The 25303-nt window shown below is 35.5% G+C and overlaps 2 protein-coding genes across 5 annotated transcripts in view; one reads left to right on the forward strand and one right to left on the reverse strand.

Annotated features, from left to right (window-relative positions):
• Nucleotides 1–10859, reverse strand: LOC127942833 (nicalin-1). 4 transcript variants are annotated; one of them, XM_052538814.1, is made up of 15 exons: nt 10576–10859; nt 8649–8839; nt 8425–8569; nt 7616–7710; nt 5999–6076; nt 5811–5914; nt 5648–5736; nt 4296–4435; nt 4033–4211; nt 3786–3873; nt 2217–2255; nt 1884–2047; nt 1743–1796; nt 1447–1525; nt 1–918 (listed from the first exon to the last, which is right to left on the reverse strand). In XM_052538814.1, exons 1-15 carry the CDS (start codon nt 10727–10729, stop codon nt 856–858), a joined length of 1662 nt encoding a protein of 553 aa, XP_052394774.1. In that variant the 5' UTR covers nt 10730–10859; the 3' UTR covers nt 1–855. The 4 variants fall into 4 exon arrangements, with proteins under 4 accessions (XP_052394774.1, XP_052394772.1, XP_052394773.1 ...); XM_052538812.1 differs by having other exon boundaries at nt 3988–4211; XM_052538813.1 differs by having other exon boundaries at nt 5648–5739.
• Nucleotides 1–25303, forward strand: part of LOC127942839 (myeloid-derived growth factor) — a 56655-nt gene that overhangs the window by 30061 nt on the left and 1291 nt on the right. The window lies entirely within an intron of this gene.

Here is a 25303-nt window from a genome sequence, read left to right on the forward strand (position 1 = left end):
TTCTTAATTCAACAAAAACCTTTATTTATTCATTCTTTTTTTCTTTGTCCTTAAGAATCAAGATTATGTACCTCTGATTTGCAAAGTTTATTCGAGTTTGGGAGAAAAAAGAAAAGAAAAAAGAAATCAGTGCTTCCAAAACAGCAAATTTGTGCCACACTGCTTCCTTTACGAAAGCAGAAGTGAACAACTGATGTCAAAACCCACACGTGGAATTAGGAAAGAAGAAATGGGTGTTATAAAATGTCTTGAAAATCACTGGAATTATAATATTAGTCAAACCTTAGGATAAAAGAATATGCAAAACAAGAAATGCCAGGTTTCCAAACATCACATAATTGATATATATATTTATATATAATACTCTCTCAGAAGAGAATCAGCAGTGAGAGTTGAGACTCGTGTGAGCGCGTGACGAAGATTGAGGAGCATCAACAGACTTCTCAACCTGCAACGGTTTTGGCCCACTTTGTAGTAGCTGCCAGTGAAGAATAATCACACGAGGAAAGGCTTTCAGGAAACGCTGCTTAGAAGTGCAATCGTAATTAATGCAAGGGTGCACATTTCATGATGGGAACTGATTTGTTTGTGATTCCAATTGAAATCTACTCCATTTGAACAATTATTTAATGTATTTTTAAGGTCGTGGGACTTGAGGCAACGCTGAGACGAGGAAGACTTGAAAGGCTAGCGGTGTAGTGGATCAAACTCTTGACAGGGAAATCAACATTCATTCTTCAGAAAACTAAAGCAATCAAACAAACTGGTGAAATGAAGAAAGTAAACACACTCTTGGCTCTGCTGTGGCCCCCAGGGGCCTTTCGTATTGCGTGTGTGTGAAGAGATGGCTGGGGGTTAATGCTGTTTGACCCGAGGAGACGTGACTCTACGCAGGAAACTGTACAGAAGTCCAAAATTCTGCAGGAAAACAAGATTTGTTTTACTGTTTTGTAATATAGTAATGACATAGTTTTAAAAACTGTTCAGGGTTATTAACAAAAAAAATAAATAAATATATATATATATATATATATATATATATTTTTTTTTTTTTTCTTCTTCTTCCTGGAAATAAGACAATGGTTAACTGAAACAAAAAATATATAATTAAATTATATATTAATAATATAAACATAAAATTTTTAATAATAAAATATAAATATTTTAAACTATAAATGTAACTGATTTTTTTTAAAAAATATCTAAACGTATTATATATATATGCATATTTTTCAATCTTATTAATATAACATTCCTATAATATTAAAATAAAATATAATAATAATATTGACATAAACAGAAGATTGCAAAAATAAATATCAAATTTTTTTGCTTTTGATTTTTGGGGGATGAAATGTAGACAAATATATATATTGCATGCAAAGTGTGGAAATGTTTTTTAGCAATAAAGCAGCAGCTCTAAATGCGTCTGAATATTTGTGGTACCTGGATGGCTAGATACAGCACTCCGAGATAAGAAGCGATGCAGAAGGCTAGCAGCAGGTCGAAGATCGCCGGTTTAACCCTGGATCGTTTCAAATACAACATAATTATTCAACCAACCCTGGGTTAATCACACTCGTATAATCATTAACATCATAAATACGAACATGTAGTGCGTGCAACCTTGAAACCCGGGTTAAAATTCAGCACTAACCTGGGTTTCATCACAAAACATCTAAAACAATCCTGGATTGACAAAGCAAACCTTAACAAGATTTAAACTTCAGTGGATATCTCACCTATAAGCATTCATTGTCTGCTTGAGTTGATCATAAAAGACAAACTCAGGGTCCCTGTCAAACACAAAACACATCGTTTAAGCTCTGAATATTCATTTCCACTCAGCATGGGATCACGCGGCCGTGCGGATCTGAATTCACCTCTTATCGGCTCTGACCAGATGTCTCTTGACGTCCTTCAGGTAGTGGTTCAGGTAATACTCCAGCGTGTGGACGATGCTGCTGTCTTTGTCCAGCAGCTGTGCGGCTCGCGGTTGAGCGGTCAGCCAGTCCAGCAGTGACGCCAGCTGATCCTCCTGCACCTGCTGATGGGAAAAAACAACAACATCCAACCAGAGACAAGACGTCAGCTTCACAGAGACGAACGAGAGGACACGTGCACATAATGCTGCTTTAAATACTGTGAGTGAGGGCTGTTCAATGCAACTCTGAAGACTCCAATGTGCTGAACATGGGGTTTTTGATTACACTCACCATCTGTTCAGTGAAGATCTCCAGGTCTCCGCTGACTCCCTGCGTGACAGAAGACAACGACCACATCATTAAAACACACACTTTGTGGCGCTCAGTGGTAGAGCTGCATGATTTAAGGTTATAAAGATAAAATTATGATATGGTTTAGTGTGATTTTCAAATTTAAATTCATAATTAAATAAATATATGCAATGTGTGTTTTAGTTTTCTTACAGTTTGTGTTGTAAAATATATTTTTTATTTTTATTTTACAGTCAAATATTACTATTAGTATTTCTTTTGTTCATTTTTATTTAGTAATTATTTCTTTATTTTACAGTCAAATATTACAATAAACATTTCTTATTTTGCTTAATAGTTTTTGTTCAGTAATAATTTTATTTTACAGTCAAATATTATAATAAACATTTTGCTTAATATTTTTTTATTTAGTCATTATTTTTCTCTTTTTAAGTCAAATATTACAATAACAATATTTATTATTTTGTTTCATATTTTTTATTTCGTTATTTTTAACTTTTTATTTTACAGTCAAATATTACAATATTAGTATTTTTTCTTTTGTTTATTTTTATTTAGTAATTTTCTTTATTTTATTTTACAGTCCAATATTACAATAAACATATATTTTGCTACATATTTTTTTATTTAATAATTATTTTTCTCTTTTTAATTTAGTCAAAATTATAATAAAATATTTCTTATTTTGTTTCATATTTTCTTTTTAGTAATTATTTTCTCTTTTTATTTTAGCCAAATATTACAACAATATTTCTTATTTTAATATTTTTATTACAATATTTCTTATTTTGTTTAATATTTTTAGTAATTATTATTAACAGTCAAATATTAAATTTATTTTTTAAATTAGAAATTATTTTTTTAAAATATTTCTTTTTTTATATATTTTTATTTAGTAATTATTTTCTCTATTTCACAGCAAAATATTACAATAATAAAATGTATTATTTTGTTTAATATTTTTATTTCGTAACAATAATAAAGGAATAAACATGGTGCAGTATAAGCAATTATAATCACAATAACAAATCACAAAAACTGTTTCAAGAGTGAAGAATGACACAGTTTAACAATTTGTACTGTAAAAGTAAACTATCATCATTTTTCTTAAAAACGTTCTTATTTTATAGTCCAACATCACTATAGTAAATTTTTTAAAATTCTGTTTAATATTATATGCACTTATAACTTAGTTAAAATAACTAAATAACTTCAGCTACTTGCAAATGAAACGTTTTTAATTATTTTAACGATGTACTAGTAAAAGCAAACCTGTAGAAATACAATAAATCAATATATATAGCTTATATATAATATTCTAAAACACACACACACACATATATATATATATATATATATATATATATATATATATATATATATATATATATATAAAAACAGTAAATTGCAAGTAGATTTTTTTTCGTGCAGCATTAGATCAAAAAGATCACAAAAGTGGTCTTACATTTAATATGTTCATCAAATTATTTCGCACACACATCAACATTTGTGAAGAGACGAACACAAACGAAGATAACGCAACATTACCTTCTCCGTCAGGTTGTATATGACTCTCGCTAGCGTTTCTGCGATGACTTTAGTGTTGCGACTGAGCTTCGTCAGATCCACATGAGGCCTGCGGGAAACGGAATCAAGAGCGAGATGACATCATCAAACCGAATCAACCAATGGGCAGCGAGGGGAGGGAACTAGTCATGAGGGGAGAGAGAGAGCACCAATCATCACCCACCCAGCGGTGGCCTCTCCCGCCCCCTCCAGAGAGGACGACACTGACCGCTTGTCCATGATGGAGTGACGCGCCGGGCTGCGGTGGCTCTCCAGGTGGGACAGGGTGAAGGCGGGCAGGCGGCGGATGCCGAATCGCTCGTGCTCCCACGCCAAAGTGTCATCAGCCAGGTTGATCTTCTTGTGGACCATTGAGAACTTCAGCTCCGGGTGCTGATGGGCCACAACCTAATGGCAGGACACAACGATGACCGACTGAAGGCGTGAAGTAAATGCTGTGTTTATTTCTAAACGAGGAGCGGAGAATCTTACAGTCTCTAGCTCTTTGAGCAGGATGTGTTGTGGGCTTCCCTCTTTCGGAGGCTTGGACACGTGCAGGTAAAGGTTGTCGCTGTTACCCAGAGTGTCTAGACACAAAACAAACGCCACGTTGTCCTGAAGCAGACTGGAATCTGAAAGACAAGGGGGAGGTCAATCCATACAGATTTTTTAAATTAAGAATTTTTTTAAAAACAGCTTCGAATTTACTACTTAATATCATATTTATTATTAACAGTAGTAGTAGTAGTAGTAGTACTATATAATGCTATTAGGGTTAATTTTGTAAAATTGGACTTTTGTAAATTAAAATTTACGGGCGCAATGAAAATGTATCAAAACTGTAGTGACATTTACAAATGAAATTATTTAATTTGTTCGATTACAAAAATATTGAGATTTATCTGAAATATATTTGTAGCAATAGTCAAAAATACATTGTATGTGTCAATATTATAGATTTTACTTTTATGCCAAAACTCATTAGGACATTGGTTTAAAGATTTTGTTACATGAAGATATTTTGTAAATTTGCTACTGTAAATATAATCAAAACCTATTTTTGATGTATTTTCCATATGCATTGCTAAGAACTTCATTTGGACAACTTGAAAAATTATTTTCTCAATATTTAGATTTTTTTGCTCCCTCAGATTCCAGATTTTCAAATAGTTGTATCTTAGCCAAATATTGTCCTCCTAACAAACCAAACATCAATGGAAAGATGATTTATTCAGCTTTCAGACGATGTATAAATCCAAATGTCAATCTCAATTTAATTGACCCTCATGACTGGTTTTGTGGTCTGGGTCACAAATAACAAATAATAAACTATATAATATATTTTTTAAACGATACTAAAACAATACTAAAATGATAACTCTCAATTTCCAAAAAATTCACCCGTATAACGGGTTTTGTTATGATCATAATTATGGAATTATGTATATTTTAAACTTTTAATTAAATGGCAGATACATTTAGTTACTGATTCAGATGCAACCAAAATACCAATTATAACTACATTTTTTTTCTTTAATAAAATTAGATTTGTAATTAGCCCAAAATACACCAGGACTCTTATTTTGAAATGTGCATGCATTACTATTTTCAGCTGCTCATAATAAACACAGTTTACCCAAAATACCAAAAGATAACCAGAAGATAAAATACATGCATTATAAAAGACTTTTAATTACAAACAAGGCTGAAATAAACAGACTCTTCTTATGAAATTGCACTTCATATTAACTATATTTGTTTTGCACGATCATAAACATCTAATTTTAGTCGCAAATGCGAGTAAAATGTTTAACCCATTAAGCACAGCTTTGGTCGTGAGGTACCTGTGTGATCCAGGTTGTCTTCCAGCCAGCGTTTAGTGCCTTGGTAGTTAAACTTCCCGCCTCCCGACAAGAAAAACAGCAGGTTGTATCTACTAAAGACATTTTTTTGTAAAGCACGTAGATAGAAAACGGTATCAAAATAACTACATAAATCATCTGTTACCCTGCATGAGAGCGTTTGTAGGAATAGAGTCTAGAAAACAGCCTTGCGAGCTCCAGCAGTATAGCGACGCCGCTCCCGTTTGAGTCCGCGCCATACGACAGCCACTGAAAGAAAAAACCACACTCTGAATATAACAACAAACAACTCAAAAAGAAGTATGAAGAATTAAAACGACATGATGTCCTTACCGGAGCAACTCCAAAAGAGTCGTAGTGAGCCACCAGGACAATAGTGGGCAGATCTTCTCCCGCACCTGTGAGACGACCCTGAGAACAAGATTGAGAGATTATATCAGGAGTCAAAAAGGGCAACTAGTTATCGAGAAGCTAATCTTAAATAGGGTTTATAAAAACTGACTTTCTCAGATTAGTAGGGATGTTACGATTTACTAAACTCACAATTCGATTCAATTCACGATTTTGATTTTATGATTCAATTAATGATTTTTCTTTTTACGAAATAAGATTAAAGACTAATTAAAATTTAAATGAATTGACACAGGATCCTTTTATTATCGCTTGGACAAAATGCTTTACATTTCTTTGTGAAATTGGAAATATAACACTATAATAATATAATAATATACCACTTGAATATTATTATTCTTTTGTTGGTTTTGATTGCTTCCATTGTCCATTTTACCTTTTGGATAAAAGCATCAACCAAATGACAAAATGTAAATATAATAACAAAACTAAATTGAAATAAAAAAAGGCCCAAATCAAATAAATAAGTAACACAAATAAAATAAATATCTTCATATAAACAAAATAAGGCTTTGTCTTTGCCTGGTTGCCGCTGTAAACAAAGCACTTACGAACACTGCAGCAGGTGGAGCTTAAATCGTTTCCTTGGTTACCGCTGTAAACAAAGCACTTACGAACACTGCGGCAGGTGGAGCTTAAAGCGTTTCCTTGGTTACCGCTGTAAACAAAGCACTTACGAACACTGCGGCAGGTGGAGCTTAAAGCGTTTCCTTGGTTACCGCTGTAAACAAAGCACTTACGAACACTGCGGCAGGTGGAGCTTAAATCGTTTCCTTGGTTACCGCTGTAAACAAAGCACTTACGAACACTGCAGCAGGTGGAGCTTAAAGCGTTTCCTTGGTTACCGCTGTAAACAAAGCACTTACGAACACTGCGGCAGGTGGAGCTTAAAGCGTTTCCTTGGTTACCGCTGTAAACAAAGCACTTACGAACACTGCGGCAGGTGGAGCTTAAATCGTTTCCTTGGTTACCGCTGTAAACAAAGCACTTACGAACACTGCAGCAGGTGGAGCTTAATGCGTTTCCTTGGTTACCGCTGTAAACAAAGCAGCACTGCACATATAAACTTTAATATGCACTATACAGAGGCAAGATTAAAAGAAAAATATACCATTTAAACTTTTCTTAAGACAGTAAGTTCCCCTCAGACATATATTCATAAAAACTTCTACCCTTAATTGAATTGCAATTTGTTGAGCATCTCAACCAATTTGAATCCTCACATATTTTAATCAATTTTCAACCAGCTCACGGTTAATCGTTACATCCCTGCAGATTAGTGTTATTAATGTCCTCTGTGCCTAAAACTGCTGAGGATTCAACACAAAAGTGGATGAATTACTGTTAAGATCCTTTTTAGAGTTTGACAGCTTCTATTCACAATTGACTTTCACTTTATGAGATCTGCGTGAACGTTCTTCAAAACATCTTTTCTTTCGGTCCACAGGACAAAGAAAGTCACACAGGTTTTTAAACGACATGAGGGTCATTATTTGCTGAGAGGTGCTGGGTTCATGTTCGGGAGTCAATTTTACTCACCTCTAGACTAGTAATGGCCCAATCACTGACAGCTTTACTCTGAGCTCCACTGGTCACCATCTGAAAACCATTAGCTGTCGCTGTGTGCAGCAGCACTGGTCAAAAACATACGAGTCATCTTTAATATACTTCAGCGTACTATTAAGATATAAATATATGATAAAAACGACATATCTGACTAATATATATATATATATATCTGACTAATATATATATATATATATATATATATATATATATGAATGTACAAATATTATATAAAATATATAAACAATATAATAAACATGTATAAAATACTGTGAAAAATGTTGTATATGTACACTTTAATGTAATACTATATTTTTATACAATAGATTTATGGTATATTTGTGTGCATAGGCTTGATTATAATATGTATATCTAATACAAATATGCATAAAAATATAATACTTAAAAATACATTATTAAAAGAAAATGTAATTTAAATAAATATAGAATGCACAAATAATATATCACATTAATAAATATAGAAATATTATTAAAAAACATAACCACACAATGTATTTATAAACAATATTTTAAATTATCATGTATAAAGTATTATTAAATATTATTACAAACAAAGCATATATTTATGTGCACATTAATAAGCAATATATATTATTCAAATATATTTTTGTACATGTATATATACTTTATTGGAATTTATCATTTTATATACTTTATCAAAATATATACTATATAAATATTACATAATTTATAAAAAATATACTAATTAGTATGCATGACAGATTTTATATATTATATTTTCTGGGCTTAGTGTGAAGTACCTTCAGCAGCTGATGAAGACCCCTGAGAGGAAGAGGAGATCTGTGTCTGTGTGTAGATGGACAGCAGCTCCTCGTCCTCCAGAGCGAAGTACACGGGCACGATGGTCTCTGTGGCCAGCAGCTCCGGCTCCAGCTCCATGAACTGCTACAGGAGCGAAACACACCACAATCAGCCTCCAGCGAGCGGGACGGCCCCATCAGACTCTAGCAGACCCCAGCCTTACCTGCACTATGTCCTGCGGCATAGTGGACATGTTCTGGGGCAGTATGATGACCACGGCCCCCGCTGACTGTTGCAGGGCTTTCTGATATTTCTCGTAAGAGAAATCGGCGAGTCGCATCATCACACATCGACGGCTGAGCACCTCGGCCTCCACCGTACGAGCCTCCGTGTTTAAAATGGCGTTACGGGAACCTGTGAATAAACTTGGATTATTAGTGCATGGGATGCATATTACAGACAATATGAAAATTAAATATCGGACTAAAATAAAAATAATGAATGTCATTATTTATAAATAAAAGCTATAACTCAAAAAGTAAATAAAAAAGTACCTAAATATATATTTAAAAAACTGTATCTTTAAAAAAATAGTTAAAGAACACATGATTAGAATGTTGCTAACATGTTTCTAACATATTTATGTACTGTATAGGTAGATGCCCCATTCAACTGCGCCAAGCACGCAGACGCGTCCACCATCTTTAAATGGAGGGTACAATTGTGTTTTGTGCATCCAGAGTTGTTCACAAGTGTTAAAGAGATGGATTCTCATCCCAAACATGGCCAAAGTTGTAAAAAATAATTTAGAAGAATGACTGAGAATTTCTGTGCCCAAAATCTAACTTCCGAGTTGGTACAAGTTTCGGCTGGTTTTTTAGATCGCGGATCTAATGACGTAGACGAGAACGGAAGAGCTTATGAACATTTCTCCCGGAAAAGCACGCCCGCGCACACACACTGACCGGAGGAGAGCGAGACCACGCACATCAACGTGCTTCAAAATCGTCGGCAGCGCTACGTAGGATTTGTTCGATAATGCCTCCAAATAAGTTAATTTTTGGATGTGAGGGAAAGTTTACCGTGTTCAGCTTCCCCAAGAACCCAGCGTTACACGAACAGTGGATGCAGTTTATTTTTCCGGGGCAGCAACAGAGTGTATCAAGTGCATCATTTGAGTGACTAAGGTTTTATAATAAAGGCCCAAGTCGACGCTGGATCTGCACATCGTTTGCTATTAAAACATGGAGCCGTCCCTGTGATAAAAGACCCCATTTCATGTAAGTACAACTTTATTAGATTTCTATCTTTTGTTGGAAATCAGCACATAAGTGAATATATGTTAATGGAAACAACACGAAACCTCAGTATTATAATTCCGCCTACCGCACGCCTCGAGCTCGGCTTTTTCCGGAAAGAATCGGAAAGCTGTATTTTTCTTTTATAAATATGATAAAACGAAAGACTTTTTGGATACATGAAGGATGCAGTACTACTCTATAGGAACTCAAGATTAACATGAGATTAGGTGAAACTGTGTATGCTATGTACCCTTTAATGATCAACTTGACTTCATTCACCATATAATAATCAATGAAAATTCGAAGATGCCACAATCCTGCACAGCCGTTGGTTGTTAAAAACACCTGGATTTATATTCCAGGAGCAACAGGATGACCTGACTTTGACAGATAGATAGATAGACAGACAGATAGATAAACGGACCAATAGAACGATTGCGAGAACAATAGATAGATAGAACAACAGATAGAACGATAGATAGATAGATAGAGTCTCAAGGCATTCTGGGAGTTTATGTTTAAATTTTGACAGTTGGAGTTTGAATTTTGACAGTTGGGAGTTCGAATAGTCTTGGCTCATCTCAACATTCCGTCAATGTAAGTCTATGGGACTTTTATGATTTTTAGATCATTTAAAATCCTTAGTTTCATGATAAACAATGAGTCAGAAAGTCTGGAGGTCTGAGCTGATCGGAGTTCGGGGGTTGTAACGTTAGCTTGAAAGCTCTCGGAGGAGTAGCGTTCAGAAATTAATAAGAAAAAGCTGTAACAGCAGATCAGTAGACAGACGTTCTCAAGTCAAACTAATGCAGCATTATGGGATGTTGTGAGGTGTAGCGAGTGTCTCACCGTAGGTCTGTCCCTGCAGGTCGTACTGCTGCATGCGGTACACGCTGAACTCATGCGCCGCTTCCGCCCGCAGCAGCACCAGAAACAGCACCAAACTCAGCGGCAGCGACCACTTCAGCATGTTCTCCAACACCTCACTGGCCTCCTCGAACATACTGCAGCCGGTGCTGTAGACTCCTGCGGAGAGAAACCGAGAAAACACGGAATGAATGACCGACGGAGATCTCTCGAGCTGTCAGGAGCCGCGGTGGGGATTTCAGTCAGGCGAAGTCAACGGACACCTACACGCCTGCCTGTATTGTTTCAGCGATGCACGTTTAGCTTTTTCTATAACAGATTTGGTTTAAAATATATAAAATTAAGCATTTGGGGTTTTGGAAAATAATTGTAATTGATTAAATCTTGTCCACGTGCCTCTTGTGAGTGATAGCTGGGGTCCATCAGGAAATTTCAGGGACTGCCTCAGCTGACCTTTTTCTCTAGTTAGATTTATTATCTTTTTTTTTTTTTTTTTTTTTTTTTTTGGGAAAACATTCAGAAGCAGTTTCCTGTGGGGGATGCAGTGCAAGTTATTCATTTAACGAATTACTAATAAATTAAAATACATTTGAACTTACCTAGTGTACAACCTTTTAATTAATTTCATGTTTCTAAAATATTTTTATTTTATATACATTTTTATTTACTTGTCATAATAATTAATGAGCCACATATTAAATTAGATTTAAAAACTAGAATGAAATCTGTTTTTTTTCTTATATAAAGAAAACAATAAACTTCCCGATGATGATGATAAAAAGGCCATTGAAATAAATAATTCCATTACATTAAATAATTAAACATATTATTTATTTGTTAAATAGAAAACAACATGTTCCCTGAAAGTGAATAATAATAATAATAATAATATCTAAATACAAATGAATAATTGAATATTACATTCAATTATTAAACTATAAATATTGGTTATATCCAAAACCATATGCTCCCTGAAGTTTAATAATAATAATAATAATAATGTTTGAATTAAAGTAAATTATATGTAAAAGTTGCATGAACTAATTACAATTAAATGCTTTTATCGTCCTCTAGAGGGAAGTCTTCCGCAATAATCAAAATCTGACCCCAGTTGAACTTTTCTAAATAACACACACAGATAGACACAGTAAGATCACTTAATTTAGTTCACATCTAAAATACAAAAACATATTCTAAATGCTGAAAATGCTTTATTTGTGAGGTGAAGTCAATAGGTAATAGAGGTTTGCATTTATTTGTTATCTTTTCTGCTTTTGTTTATGATAAAATGGATCAATGCAGGATTCCAGTTACAATTTTCCCAATCGTGTGATTATTAAACAATTATATGACATTAAAATGGGCGTTTTCACATAACCTTTATGAGAAATACCCATTAAAGCAGTGCAAATATTTTTGATTGAACAAAAAGCACATTAGGCAGAATATGTAATGGCATTTGGAACAGAAAGGTAAACTCTAGTGATGTCTGTAAGTGGTTGAGGGAGACAATCAATCTGTTTAAGTGCTATAAAATCCAAAACAGTCTCTAAAGTGTTCACTGGTTTTTAGAAAAGGCCAATCCTTTCCAAAAATGTTCTCGGAATGTTCTGACAAAGCTTTCCTCAAAGTTATGAATAATCGTTTACCGAACATTGAGTCTGTGTTGTCTGGTCTTCAATAACGTTCATAAGTAAGCATTAGCACAAAAACGTTACTTGTATTTATGGTTCTCTTAAAAAAAAAAAAAAAAGAGTCTTTAAAATTCCGAGAACATTAAAAGTAACAGTGTTTGCAGAATTCTAAAAAGCAAAGTTCTCCCAACGTTCCAAAGGAGCAACATTTAAAAATGGACACTTTGAATTTTCAGAGAATGTTTATTAATTGAGAAAGTTAATGAATGAATTTGTATTGTGTTATTTGACGCGTTCAGTCTCTGTGAGCAGCTGGAGTAAAGTCTAGCCTCTCAAAACAGAGCAATGAGTAAAATATAAACAGTTATCATTGGTTTTTAAATAGCTATCAATAGCTATAATCCTTTAGTCGCCGGCTTTCTGTTTGTGTGTGTGTCAAGCCACTGCGGTGAACAGGTCAGCTATAGACGTGCACTTGTTCTGGGTGATAAACGTGTGAATGTAAACACAAACAGACATAACATCAACAGAGCCATGCAGTGAAACAGACAGCTTGGCTTGTGTTCTGATGGCAGTCAGAGCTAATGGACAGAGTAGTCCTGAAGGAGCCAACGTTTCCATTAAGTCGCATTAACGCGTTCAGGAAAGACTCATCTCTTCAGATCCGGCTCTCTGAAAGCCACACGGGCCGGGACAACACACTTTATATGTTATTTAGAGTTTGGACTCTAAATGAAAGGGCCACTTTTGTCTCACAACGAGTGACCCATACACACAAAGCATGTCCAACATCCCATCTACTCTTTCTGCTTCCTTAAACCAGAGAGATGTTATAACGTCCATTAGCAGAGCAGATCGGTTTCATCGCTTCCAGAAACACAGGCGAACTGTCTAGGTTTTGCTCTGAGGTCTTCGCTTCGTCTGGGAAAATATTGTGAAGTGCTGCATACGATATTGTCTGGAATGTGCCTGATGGGATTCAAAATGTTTGGGAAATGCAAATGTGGCTAGACGTCTATTATCTTGTTGACCATTATAGTTGCGTTTAGAGATAAGAAACAGAATTGAGTCAACTGTGAATGAAAGAATGTTTTATTATATATCAGTGTGGTTAAATAGCCCATGACCCTGCTTCATGTTGAACGTGATGTCTGTTTGTTTTTATTGTGATGCTGCAATGTTGTGGCTGACCACGGTTCTTTTGAAACATAGCCGTTATAATTGCAGCTCTTGTGCGTCACAAGTGTGCCATCGTGTTACCTTCTTTTTAAGCTGATGTGAACTAACCGGGAATGTTTTCAGTTCTTTGGCTGATGTTCTGGCATGGTTATGCAAAGTTATGTACAAATGTTGTTCCAGTAAGTGTGATAGATTGTTTGTTCAAAGTTAGCAGGTATTTAAAGGAATAGCCCCCCCCCCCCCCCACCCCCAAAAAGAAAAAATGAAAATTTGTTGAAAATGTACTCACCCTGAGTTTGTTTCTTCATTGGATTTAGAGAAATTTAGTACTCCATCATTGCTCACCAGTAGATGCTCTGCAGTGAATGGGTACCATCAGAATGAGAGTCCAAACAGCTGATAAAAACATCACAATAATCCACACCACTCCGGTCCATTAGTTAAAGTTGTGTAGCCAAAAGCTGTGTGTTTGTAAGAATCAAATCCATTATTACGTTTTTTACCTTTAAATGTTTATATAATCCATAATAACGTTGCATTGAGTGGAAATGTTCATCTCCTGTTGTCCTTTCACAAGCAAATCTTCTTAATCTGTGCAGATTTCTCTCCTGATTCAGACGAGATGAGTTTCCACTAGAGAAAGCAATATCATGGATAGATGATTTTATGGATTTATATTAATGGATTTGTTTCACAAGACATTAACTGATGGACTGGAGTGCTGTGGATTACTTGTGGATTATTGTTATGTTTTACCAGCTGTTTGGACTCTCATTCTGATGGCACCCATTCACTGCGGAGGATTCATTACTGATCAAGTGATACAATGCGTCTGTACATTTCTCCAAATTAGTTTCAGTGAAGTTCTGAGGGTGAGTACATTTTCAGTAAATGTAAAATTTTGGGTTTACTACTCCTTTAATAATGTTCAAAAAATGTTAGCACATAAACATTTATACATCATTCATGGAACCTTTGACATACTTTTTTTTTTTAATGCATTCAGAGAACATTTAAAAGTAACATTCCCATATTAATAGAATGGAATTTTCCTTTATGTTCTTTACAAACAGTTGCATAAAAAAAGTAAAAAAAAAAAAAACACATTCAGAAAAGATTTTTTTTTTATAACAGGAATGTAATCGAAATGTTCCCAGAAAATAATTGTGTTAGCTTTTGAAAGCACTGGTTAAGCATCAAAACAAGTCAGAGGTATGTGTGTGGGCTGGCAGTTACTGTAATATTAACATCTTAAATACGCTGCAATTAAACTCCCACTATGGCTCTGAAAGAAGCCATTTACTTGAAAAGAGCAAAGAGCAAGACATGCTGTCTATGGTCTGGCTTTTAATATAAAAGCGCTTCAGGCCTGACATTAAATCACTGTATGACCTTTAGAGCAACAAACAGAAGATGCACTATGACAGAAATTCGCCTAGATTGACACAGATGTATTATGATACATCGAAAGTGTTGTGATTTCAATTGGCAGCTGTGCAAAACACATTTGTCTTGTGTAGTGCTAAATGCAATGCAATATCATAAACAATGAGAAGACATTTGTGTCACATCACTTTTCAGAAGAAAACAATGATAAAACGGTCTACTTCTGCAAAATGTCACAGTATTCTTATAAAAAAAACCTTGTTGGCACATCAATGTGACACTCAGTTTGATCAGTGCCACACTTCCGTTTCCTGACAGCTCTAGTGGTGTTAATCATCTAAATAAATATCTTGTAAAGCTTGCTTTTGTGCGTTGAGGATCCAGTGCATGAATGAATGGGCACATTTTGTTTGTTGCAAGTCAATTTAAAAAAGAAAAAGACAGATTCCAAATTCAATAACACTTGTTTTGGACATATTTGTTTTTATTAATCTGTAGACGTGTAAATCTTTTTGGTGAACTGATATCACAATTAGAGATGTTCCGATACCCTTTTTCTCTTCCCGATACCGATTCCGATACCTGGGCTCAGGGTATCGGCCGATACCGAGTACTGATCCGATACCTGGGTGTGTATCTGTATATACAGCTGTATATACTACTAGCCCTGTGTAAATTGCTAGAATTCTTTTTATGGTGTGCTTCAGACAGATCCCTCAATAAAACATGAACAAATACATGGTGAACTACTGTATTTATTACAGTATTTTTATTATCTAACATGAATTTGACAGTATTATTTATTTTCATATGCAAAAAAGAACTTGCATATGCATATGCAGCCAAAAATCTAACACCGCAAACTAAAAAAGGTATTTAAGTTTTACAATATAACTGTATAAAAAAACTGCAACAAATAAGTCTAGGAATATAAAAAAAAGATCTATTAATCAGATAATCTCTTTACAACAAAACAAGTAAAAAACAAGCAACCATCTAGGCATAATTATTATTATTATAGAGACGTATTATTATTACTGTAGGCTACAACAGTAGCTTTATATATTGTCAATTTACTCATGTAAACCAAACATTTATTTTAATGGGCTGCCATGAAGATCTTTGAGTGTCTGTGTTTATGATATGACAGTATTCTCAAATGAAACGGTAAATTCTCATGAAGTGACGGTTTATGCGTTCGTGTCCTCATGACACACAGCAGAGACTACAAAACAGCGAGCTCTCGCGCATCTGTGCCAGTCACCCACAGAGATGTAGATTTTGCGGGAGTAATATTTAAATAGTATTTTGCAGTTTAATATTCACAGACACTAGTATATATTCGGCTACTGTCTGGAGCCCTGCGCTTTGACTTACACGGAAGCGACTGAACGCAGCTGCCGGTACTGAATATACTCGAGAGTCTGTAACTACCGGTACTACAGAGACATACTGCTAACCACTGATCTATAATATAGTAGCGGCTTCACTGTCTTTTGGCAGTTTAGAATGTGATGAGTGATCCAGTCATATATAGATAAGGGCTGCTAACGCGTTTTCATTTCTTCTTCGCTGCTCTAAACAGGGGTTGCTTGTGGCAACACAGCACAACTTCCTGTGTTTTCAATGCATTTTGAGCAGCGAAGAAGAACCGTGCAGCGGTTAGGCAAAGCTTGCGGTCATAACTAGGTCTTTTTTAAGAAAATGGTATCGGATCGGTATATGGGTTCATGTACTCGCCGATGCCGATGCCAGAATTTGTTGTGGTATCGGAGATATTTCCGATACTAGTATCGGAATCGGAACAACTCTAATCACAATAAGTCCATTATAGTTTGAATAGCACAAATCTTAGAGTCCAAGGTTTTTCTTTTCATGTTTCACCACAAAAAATGTAGGAATGGAATACATTTAGCTGGCCCCTCGAGTCTCAACACTTTTTGCATTTCTTTATGATTCAGTGACGAATCATGGCAAAATACACACAAGATATGACCTTTAAGGTCATTTTGAAAGTTGAACTATTTGTGATTTGTACAGCTTGAGATAAAAGATTCTTCAGTGTCAGTTTTTTAACCAAGATGTGGAGGATTTTGATCCTTTTAGCTCAAGGGCAACAAAGAATTAAATAGCTTGTTTAAAGCACACCATCAGATCCTAATTAGTGGCCATGAGTTCTGAACTACCTGAGGATTTGGAGACACTGGGTCATGTTTGTACAATCTTGATATGCTATCAGTGATCCAGACGCAAATCTGGAAAGCTCTGCACAGGAAATGAAGAAACTTCTTGGCTACAAGTGATGAAAAGAGCCTAGTGGTCAGATTGCTGCCCATGTTTACAAACAGTGCCTTTATTAATATATAATGCGAGATTAATGAAAGTCTAGTGCAAAGGTCAGAATTTTAATAGCGCATTTAACATTTAACACTTTTTCTGTGAATCTAATATGGTTCAGACGACAGCGCTGTAATTGAGATATAGTCTACATCCGCATTAAAACTGCAATACTACGCTTGAAGTGGTAATGTCAAGTGTCTCCCTTGAGCAATGGCTGCGGACAGCATTAACATCTCTCTTTTCCTCTGCCTTGTCTCAGCGTCTGGTCTTGATGGATTGCCTGTGCACATGATGGAGCGGTGAGGAAGAGATGATGAATTGGTCACATCAAGCTCGTTCCTAAAGACAGCGGGGGCTTGAGGTAGATGCCACCCAGCAGAACAGCCAAAACTATGATCTCAGATCAGTTGCATGTGTAAAGAAGCAATGCAATCCACCATTCCACAGAAGGGTGTTGCATATGCCACTGAAATCTGGATATCCACGGGCCTCTTTGAACAGGGATTACCGTCCTCACAGTCCAGGATTTAACTTTGATGTGAGCACAGCGGTGGATGCCAGATGATGAGGCCCATCTGTGGTCTGGATCTTTTAGGATTTTATGCTCACCTGCTTGAGAGGATCCACGTTGTCACAGATGTGATCGTTCTGAGTCAGGCTGATGGATCATTGCATATGCACAAATCACAATACATAATTAAAAGATAAACAAATAGTAGAAAGAAGATAGTAACTGATCAGTGTTCTCTACAAACTTGGGTTCCAAATGGGGGTTTTCGCTGCGATTCCATAGAATAACCATTTTGGTTCCCCAAAGAACCTTATTTGTTAGTGTGATATACATTTGAATTATCGGAAAAAAATTTTTTACACTGTGTAGAACATTTTGTCCAATGGAAAGTTTCCAAGGATGTTAAAGGTTCTTTATTCAATTTAAAATGCCAATATACATTGAACATTTCTATTTAAGAATGAACATGGTCAGTTTACAATCTTTAGTACAGTAATTCTGTAATGCTTGGAATACTAGACTAATATTGCCTAGAAAACCCAGTGTAAGTGAAGTGAAGTGCAAAGAGTTTCAAAAGGGAACAAGGACAAAAAAAATACTAGACTTGGTTTTTTTTCTTTTCTTTTTTCTTTTCTTTTTTTTTTCTTATAGTGGGCGAGAATGGAGGGCCTCGGAGCAAAGAGCACTCATACGTTATGAGTATATGCACAATCCTCGCCACCACAGCTTAGGATGAAGTAGTTTAAGATTATACAATTACTAAAGTTTTAAAGCATAACATATATGGCCAACCTGTATATCCTAAAACCATCCAAATGCAGTTTAGGCTATTGTGGTTCTGTAGACACCGGTTTCTGGGAATCAGTTTGTTATGCTTGGCAACAGTTCTCCAACTTGACTACAGGATGGAGCCTTGTAGATTTGTGTAATTCTATAGAAATCAGTGATGTACAATGAAGCTGATTGTATTTTCCAACCAGTTTCAAAGTTATCATCAGGTCAGAACTTGCAAACCACTTGAAAATGTCATGGTCGATGCCTTTAAATCTTCAATTCTTTTCCGGTTACACAAGAGAAAGACCATTTTTCTTGTTTAGTCTGTTGTGACGGTTGACCTCATGAACAGAGGGATTCTTCTTGGCACACTGGAGTGGGCTGCAGCTCTGGGTATCTGCCACATACCACCAAGCCCTCCGATGTACATGGCACTGTGTCTTTGGGCGTTTCTTCCGAGCAGAGCAACCGGCTAGCATGGCATCCAAACAACAACTGCCCACTCAGACCAAAACAAGCCACACTTCTTCTTCACTACGCTGGCAAACAGGCCAGCAAAACAAACAAACCAAGGGCAGTGGAAGTTCTGCCACTCCATGTCACTGCGAGTATCATACAGTGGTTTTCATAGACAATCTGAAAGAAATGTTGGAGGAAAAAATGATCTCATGTTTGGCTGCCACAAAATCTGAATGTTTTGACAGTTACTGGTAAGGTAATTTGGGTGGTCATACTTATCAGGATGCAGATCTGGAATGGCCACAGACAACATTTACATCACTCCATGCCATTTCTTTCCAACATAGCTGAGGTTTCACTGCGGCGTTACGGAAGGATGACTGTTTAAATGATCAGTTTATGCAAATACTTCCTTATTAAATTCAGATTGTTTTTTAAGTGTTCTTGAGATCTTATGCCAATAAGTTTAGAAAGGAAAGAATGGCGACTTTTTTCCACTTTTGATTATATTGTAAATTTGATTGTATATTTTTACTGCAAAATGTTTGCACACATTCTGATCAATTGGCTGCATAAACAGCACTCCTTTATGGAATAGAGTAGCTTAAAATGAAATAAATGTTTCATCTTTATTTGTATTCACTCCCTGTTTTTATTTTATTCATTTTTTTTATCCGTTTTTCATATTGCCAGTGGCTGTCAAGTGTAAACACTAACATAATATAATATTTCACTCATGCTGTGAAGATTTGTCATATAATTTTGACATATTTTTCAAATATTTCCACATTACAATTGAACCACATCCATGAATGGAATATTACATTGAATAATCGTTTCTGAGTGAACCTTTCCTTTAAAGAATAAAACAGTCAGGAGGCTAAAAAGAGGGGTGAAGAGATGAGAGAGAGAGAGAGAGAGAGAGAGAGAGAGTGTGTGTGAGAGAGTGAGAGAGAGAAAGAGAGAGAGAGAGAGGAGAGATTACCGCACTAAAAGCTTTTCTCCTCTGGCTAAAGGCTAATGTTATTGCCATACTGAAGAAATCTCCGGAGCTGAAGAAAAAAGCGCTGAGCTGATTCATAAATGGACTGTGAGGATCCTCTGGGACAATAATTAGACAAGTCTCAGGCTCAATCTCGCTTCATCCCGCATGTTTTCTCTCTCAGATGATGGATTTACAGCCTTGGCGTGGTCTGGGAAATAATTCATCAGGTTTTAGTGAGAGTTTTAGCCGTTAATTGAACAGTTCCTTACCTCAGCTCGGCAGCGCGCGAAACTCTAGTCCTACGCCAACGGTTCACAGCTCTTGAATATTAAGTAGATCCCAATGACGTCGCCGATAGCTTTCCAATGGGAAACGAGTCTCTTGTAAACTTTTGTTAAATTATTCTGACGTCGCCTACAGAACGTCCAATAGCAAAAGCTTGATCTTTAAATATTAATTATGTGTTTCTGACGTCGCTTGGTATTCGTCAACCGGCTAATACATGGATCATGAATACTAAGTGGCAAACTTTCACCATAGTAGGATTGGTAAATTCGCGTCGCAGTTCGAGGTTAAATGACATGATCTGGAGAGGTTCACTTCATTTCCAACATCCTCATGTGAACCTTCACAATACTTGATTTAATGCGGTAAGTGGCTCTGAATTGCATTATAAACGACTTTTTAGTAAAGCAATTTTTTAATAAAGTTGTTGACTGGCTGAATTTTGTGGTACTCTATCTATCTGTCTATCTATCTATCTATCTATCTATCTATCTATCTATCTATCTATCTATCTATCTATCTATCTATCTATCTATCTATCTCTGTTTTAAGTTAAATTTAAGATTAAATGAAACTGAGACATTCCAAATATTGTTTTTTAATTTTTTTTTTTTTTTTTTGTGTCAGACATTGAGTGTAAACATAAGTGCATGTACTTTGCATTGTAATCGAAAGGTTTCTGTACTGAACTGTATTGAACCAGATGCAAGTGCAGGTCTTATGGACCCTGATAAATATTTAAATGTGTACTGGAGTGAGTAACAACCCATTTGGAAAGTCTGGAAGCAGTAGAAGGAAATTGTATGCATCTTTTCAAACTCCATCCTTTATGAAAGGGATGCGGTTGGAAGGATTGAATCAGGCGGCCAGACAAGTTTAAACCACGGCATGAAATGACTTTGATAGGCCAGACTGCTGCATTTTTACTTTACAAACATGGCATGATCAGACTGGAATGTTCGGCTGTGGTTGATGAAGTACAAGCTCACACACGTGGAGACGTGGGCCCATAATGCAATGGCTTCAGGTTTGACGTTTTTAGTGCTTCGGACACCTTGTGAGACAGCGTTTCTCCACTAAATCCTTTCATTTGTACTTCATTGTTAGATTAATTTGTTTTATATCCCCTCTTTCAAAAAAATAAAAATTGCACACTTATTACACATCTTCTCATTGAAATGTCAGAAAGGCCATGCTGTGCAATGAAATGCAACTGGAAAATAAGTGACTACTATATCAATCAGAAATGGAAGTAGAAATTTGTATCTACTGGTCAATGTAGTTTGACAAGGACATTAATGCACTGATATGTTGCTCAGGATGCAATGAAAAATATGACAGATTAGAAATGCTAGCAATTTGAGGCATCTTGTGTGTTTGGAACAGATGGATTTTCCTCATTGGCAAGGTCACCGTCTGCCCATGTCAACACATCTTGATGTTTAATATGCATTGCGGCTGTCTCTACCATGTGCACTTCAAAAGTAAAGAGTTAAATGGTGTTTTATTCTGCAGTCATTTGATTCTTTGGCCTCTCATGAGGATGAAATATGAGCAGGCTGGTCAGCAGATTTAGAGATTTATAGATGCAGTGCAATAATACGGGCAAAAACATGTTTCATATTAGTTTGAAAATAGTGTAATCCAAATATCAGAGATGTTTGTATTTGTAATTCAATTATATTATTAGCGTAACAAATAGAGTTTAGGGTTGAATGGAAAGATGAACAAGAATGTCTTTGGTGTGTATCTTTGATGATGAAGCATCTTGAGCTTCATAGACCATCTGTACAAAGAGTCACATGATCAGTGTCACTCATTTACTTACATTTTAGTAGCGACCTAGAAATAGTTCCTCTTCATTAAATGTCATAACTCTTGGTGTACTTTCGGGTTTAGGTGGAAAGGTGGTCTGAGGCTTGTTAACCCCATACGTTCCTCATTTTTCTTTTTCCTCTTCTTTTTAGTATACATTCTAGAAAATTTAGTTGTTTTTGGTGATATACATCCAACCTGACATGGTAGAAGGCACTGGAAACATATTAACGCAACCCAACACTGTTAAAAATAAAGGTTTTTTATTGGCATTGATTGCTCCATGGAGAACTTTTAACATCTATGGATTCTTTCCATTCCATAGAAGGTTCTTCATAGTGGAAAAAGCTTCTTTAATGTTTAAAATGTTCTTCACACTAAGAAAAAATAAAGTTTTTTTTAATTAATAATTTTTACTGAAAGTTTCTTTAGGGAACCCAAATTGGTTCTACTATGGCATCACCCTTTTTAAAGAGTATACAGACATGTTTAAAGAAGCTGACATTTCTGCCACAGATCATTTAGTTTTAACAGCTCCCAAAAATGAGGCCATGCTGCCATTATCCAATCAGTCTCAGAGATTTTGTCTGACCTTTTCCTACATGGCTGCTCAGCCAGGCCATGAGCAATTTGGCACAGTCATTCTGTTTGAGTACACCAAAATTCAACACAATTCATTATTTACTCACCCTCATGTCATTCTAAACCTGAATGTTGTTATTTATGCGGAACACAAATGTGAAATTTTTTTAAGAGTGTTTATGCAGCTCTTGCTATAATTGAACATCGAAAGGATCTAAGGATAATAGCATATGGTTTGGAATGATGCAAGGCTGAACTATATCTTTAATAAAGAAGAAAAATAGAAATTCCATGAAAGCTAATGTAAATTCCTTCTTTGCTTTGTCATGCAGAATGTAGTCGGCCAGTGAATGCAAATGTAATGCTGGTTTTGGTCCATATGTGATCATATTCTATATTTGTAATTTTATTACATCATTTAAAATCTCTGTTTTTAAATGTAGTGTTCAGTTAAGCTAATCTCAGTGTGAGGTGTTGCACAATAAAACGTGTTACTCTCAGACTTTTACAGCAACCTTTTGAAATGTATTTGGCAACAAGAGACTCTAATTTACAGCAAATTCACAAGCAGATCTCACAGGATCTGTTTCTCAGCTTCTGTTTTCCTCTTTTCGTTCATTGGTTTCATGCTGTTTAAATACAGAATATTAAATTCCTGATTAAGTATGGGAGGAATGGGGCTAGGTGTTAACATACATTTCCCCCGGCTGGAAAAATCTGGCACCACAGTGTCCTATTCACAGTACACTGACACATGTCCTCAACCGCTTTAGCAATTTCCTGGAGAAAGCCGGACAGTTGCAGACTCTTGCTACACCGTAAACCCAGTGTACAACAACACTTTTGCGTTTGATTAGAGTAGTAGTGCACGCACATGATGGAGGGATGCATGCAACATAGCTGAGGTAATATTTAATGTATATATATATATATATATATATATATATAGGCATATATATTGCTTTATTACGATAGAAATCTTGGGAAAATGGGATTTAGTGATCTTCAGGCCTACAAATAGCATATATATATTGCCATTCAAAAATTTGCATTATTTAGTTTTTGAAAGAAGTGTTTTATGCTCACCAAGGCTGCATTTATTTAAACAAAAATACTGTAAAAATAGTAATAATATGAAATATTATTAAAATTTAAAATGACTGTTTTCTATGTGAATATATTTTGAAATGAAATTTATTTCTGTGATGCAAAGCTGAATTTTCAGCAACATTACTGTTCTTCAGAAATCATTCTAATATGCTGATTTGCTGCTCAAAAAAAACATTTCTGATTAATTTCAAGTTTGAAAACAATTGTCCTGTGTAATATTTTTGTGCCTTTACAGATCAATTATATGCATCCTTTCTGAATAAAAGTATTATTTCTTTTTAATTACCGATCTCTTTTTGAATGGCAGGCGATTATTTCAAGTGACAGTTCACCCCAAAATGATTTATTTCCAAAATGAAATTTACTTACCTTCAAGTTTAATTCTTCTGCTGAATACTAAAGAAGATGTTTTGAAGAATGTTGGTAACCAAACAGAAAAAAGAAACTCATACAGGTTTTGTGAAATATCCTTTTAATTTTACAACTGCACATTGATATATTATGTTTTCGACTACAAATAAAATAATTTACAAACCCTTATCCTTATAATCCCAATCAGCTAAAAAGTAATGCCAAACCATTTGTCAATAAGCTTATTTTTCCCCATTGTTATCAGTGAAATTTTGAATATATTCAGCAATAACAATTAACCAAGATATATTCTAGTTCCTCAGCAAAATGATATCAGACGAGCACAATCGTGCCATTATGACATCACTACGAGCGTGGTCTAGGAATGCTGTGGAAACAACAATAACGCATCACATTTTTCTGCAGCATGAAAAGTAGCAGTCATCATGGCTTTAAAATTTGGCTTTCCGTCCTCCAGTCAAGGCATGTCCAAATCTAATGGGTCATTCTGTTTCAATCAGCTCCATGAAAGGAGAATGGCGACATTGGGTCACTTTTTCACAGGACAGGACCATAGCAAACTCTTTTCTACACAATCACCCCCTTTCCCCTTGTTTTTTATTCTTGAGGATATTTCACTCCAGTAGTAGAACATGCTACAGAGCTCTTAAAATAGGTTTCTGGGAACAAAAATGTGTCCGGTAGCTGTTTGCAGTGCTCACGTCTTGAGCCATTCAAAACACTAGCCATGTTTTTCCAGGAGTGCTTTGAAAAGATGAACTTTGACTGAGCAGCTGTATCTGTAAAATGGTAACATCTGCTGGTTAATCATATTGGAATCGTCTCAGGCAGTCGATGTCTATCAGCTAAACAAGACAATTTATATCGAGGAGAAGATTATTGCATTCCAGGTTTAAGAAACTGTGGTTTACGTTTTATTCCCCTTAGGATCAGGGCTTTTTTGGAACCAGCTGCCCTTAGAAAAGTCCAATTAAAGTCCAAATATGCTGATCGGGAAGCTTTGAAAGCTGCAACTTTTAAGGAATAGTCCACCAAAAATTTCTGTTATGTCTGTTGTATCATTAAATAAGAAATTTTGAAGCACCTAAAATCGGAAAAATATATCAAATTGTCACAAAAATATTTGTTAACTGATTTCTTTTAAGTCACTGAGTCATTGATTTTTTTTTATAAGTCATATAGTTTGTGTAGCAAGCCAAAGCTTTCGGAGTCAAAAATATGGCATAAATTCCAGGTTTTACATTATTCAATGAAAAAATTATGTTTTAAGTTAAAAGT

The sequence above is a fragment of the Carassius gibelio genome, chromosome A22 (assembly GCF_023724105.1).
Source record: "Carassius gibelio isolate Cgi1373 ecotype wild population from Czech Republic chromosome A22, carGib1.2-hapl.c, whole genome shotgun sequence".
Taxonomy (NCBI): Eukaryota; Metazoa; Chordata; class Actinopteri; order Cypriniformes; family Cyprinidae; genus Carassius; species Carassius gibelio.

Excerpts from the sequence above, each read along its gene's own strand:
- LOC127942833 (XM_052538810.1), bottom strand. The coding sequence starts at position 10,729 with ATGTTCGAGGAGGCCAGTGAGGTGTTGGAGAACATGCTGAAGTGGTCG. Across the intron at positions 5,915-5,998 it reads ACTCTTTTGGAGTTGCTCCG|TGGCTGTCGTATGGCGCGGA; the intron begins GTAAGGACATCA and ends TTTTTCTTTCAG. Across the intron at positions 4,212-4,295 it reads TGCTCAAAGAGCTAGAGACT|GTTGTGGCCCATCAGCACCC; the intron begins GTAAGATTCTCC and ends TCCTGCCATTAG.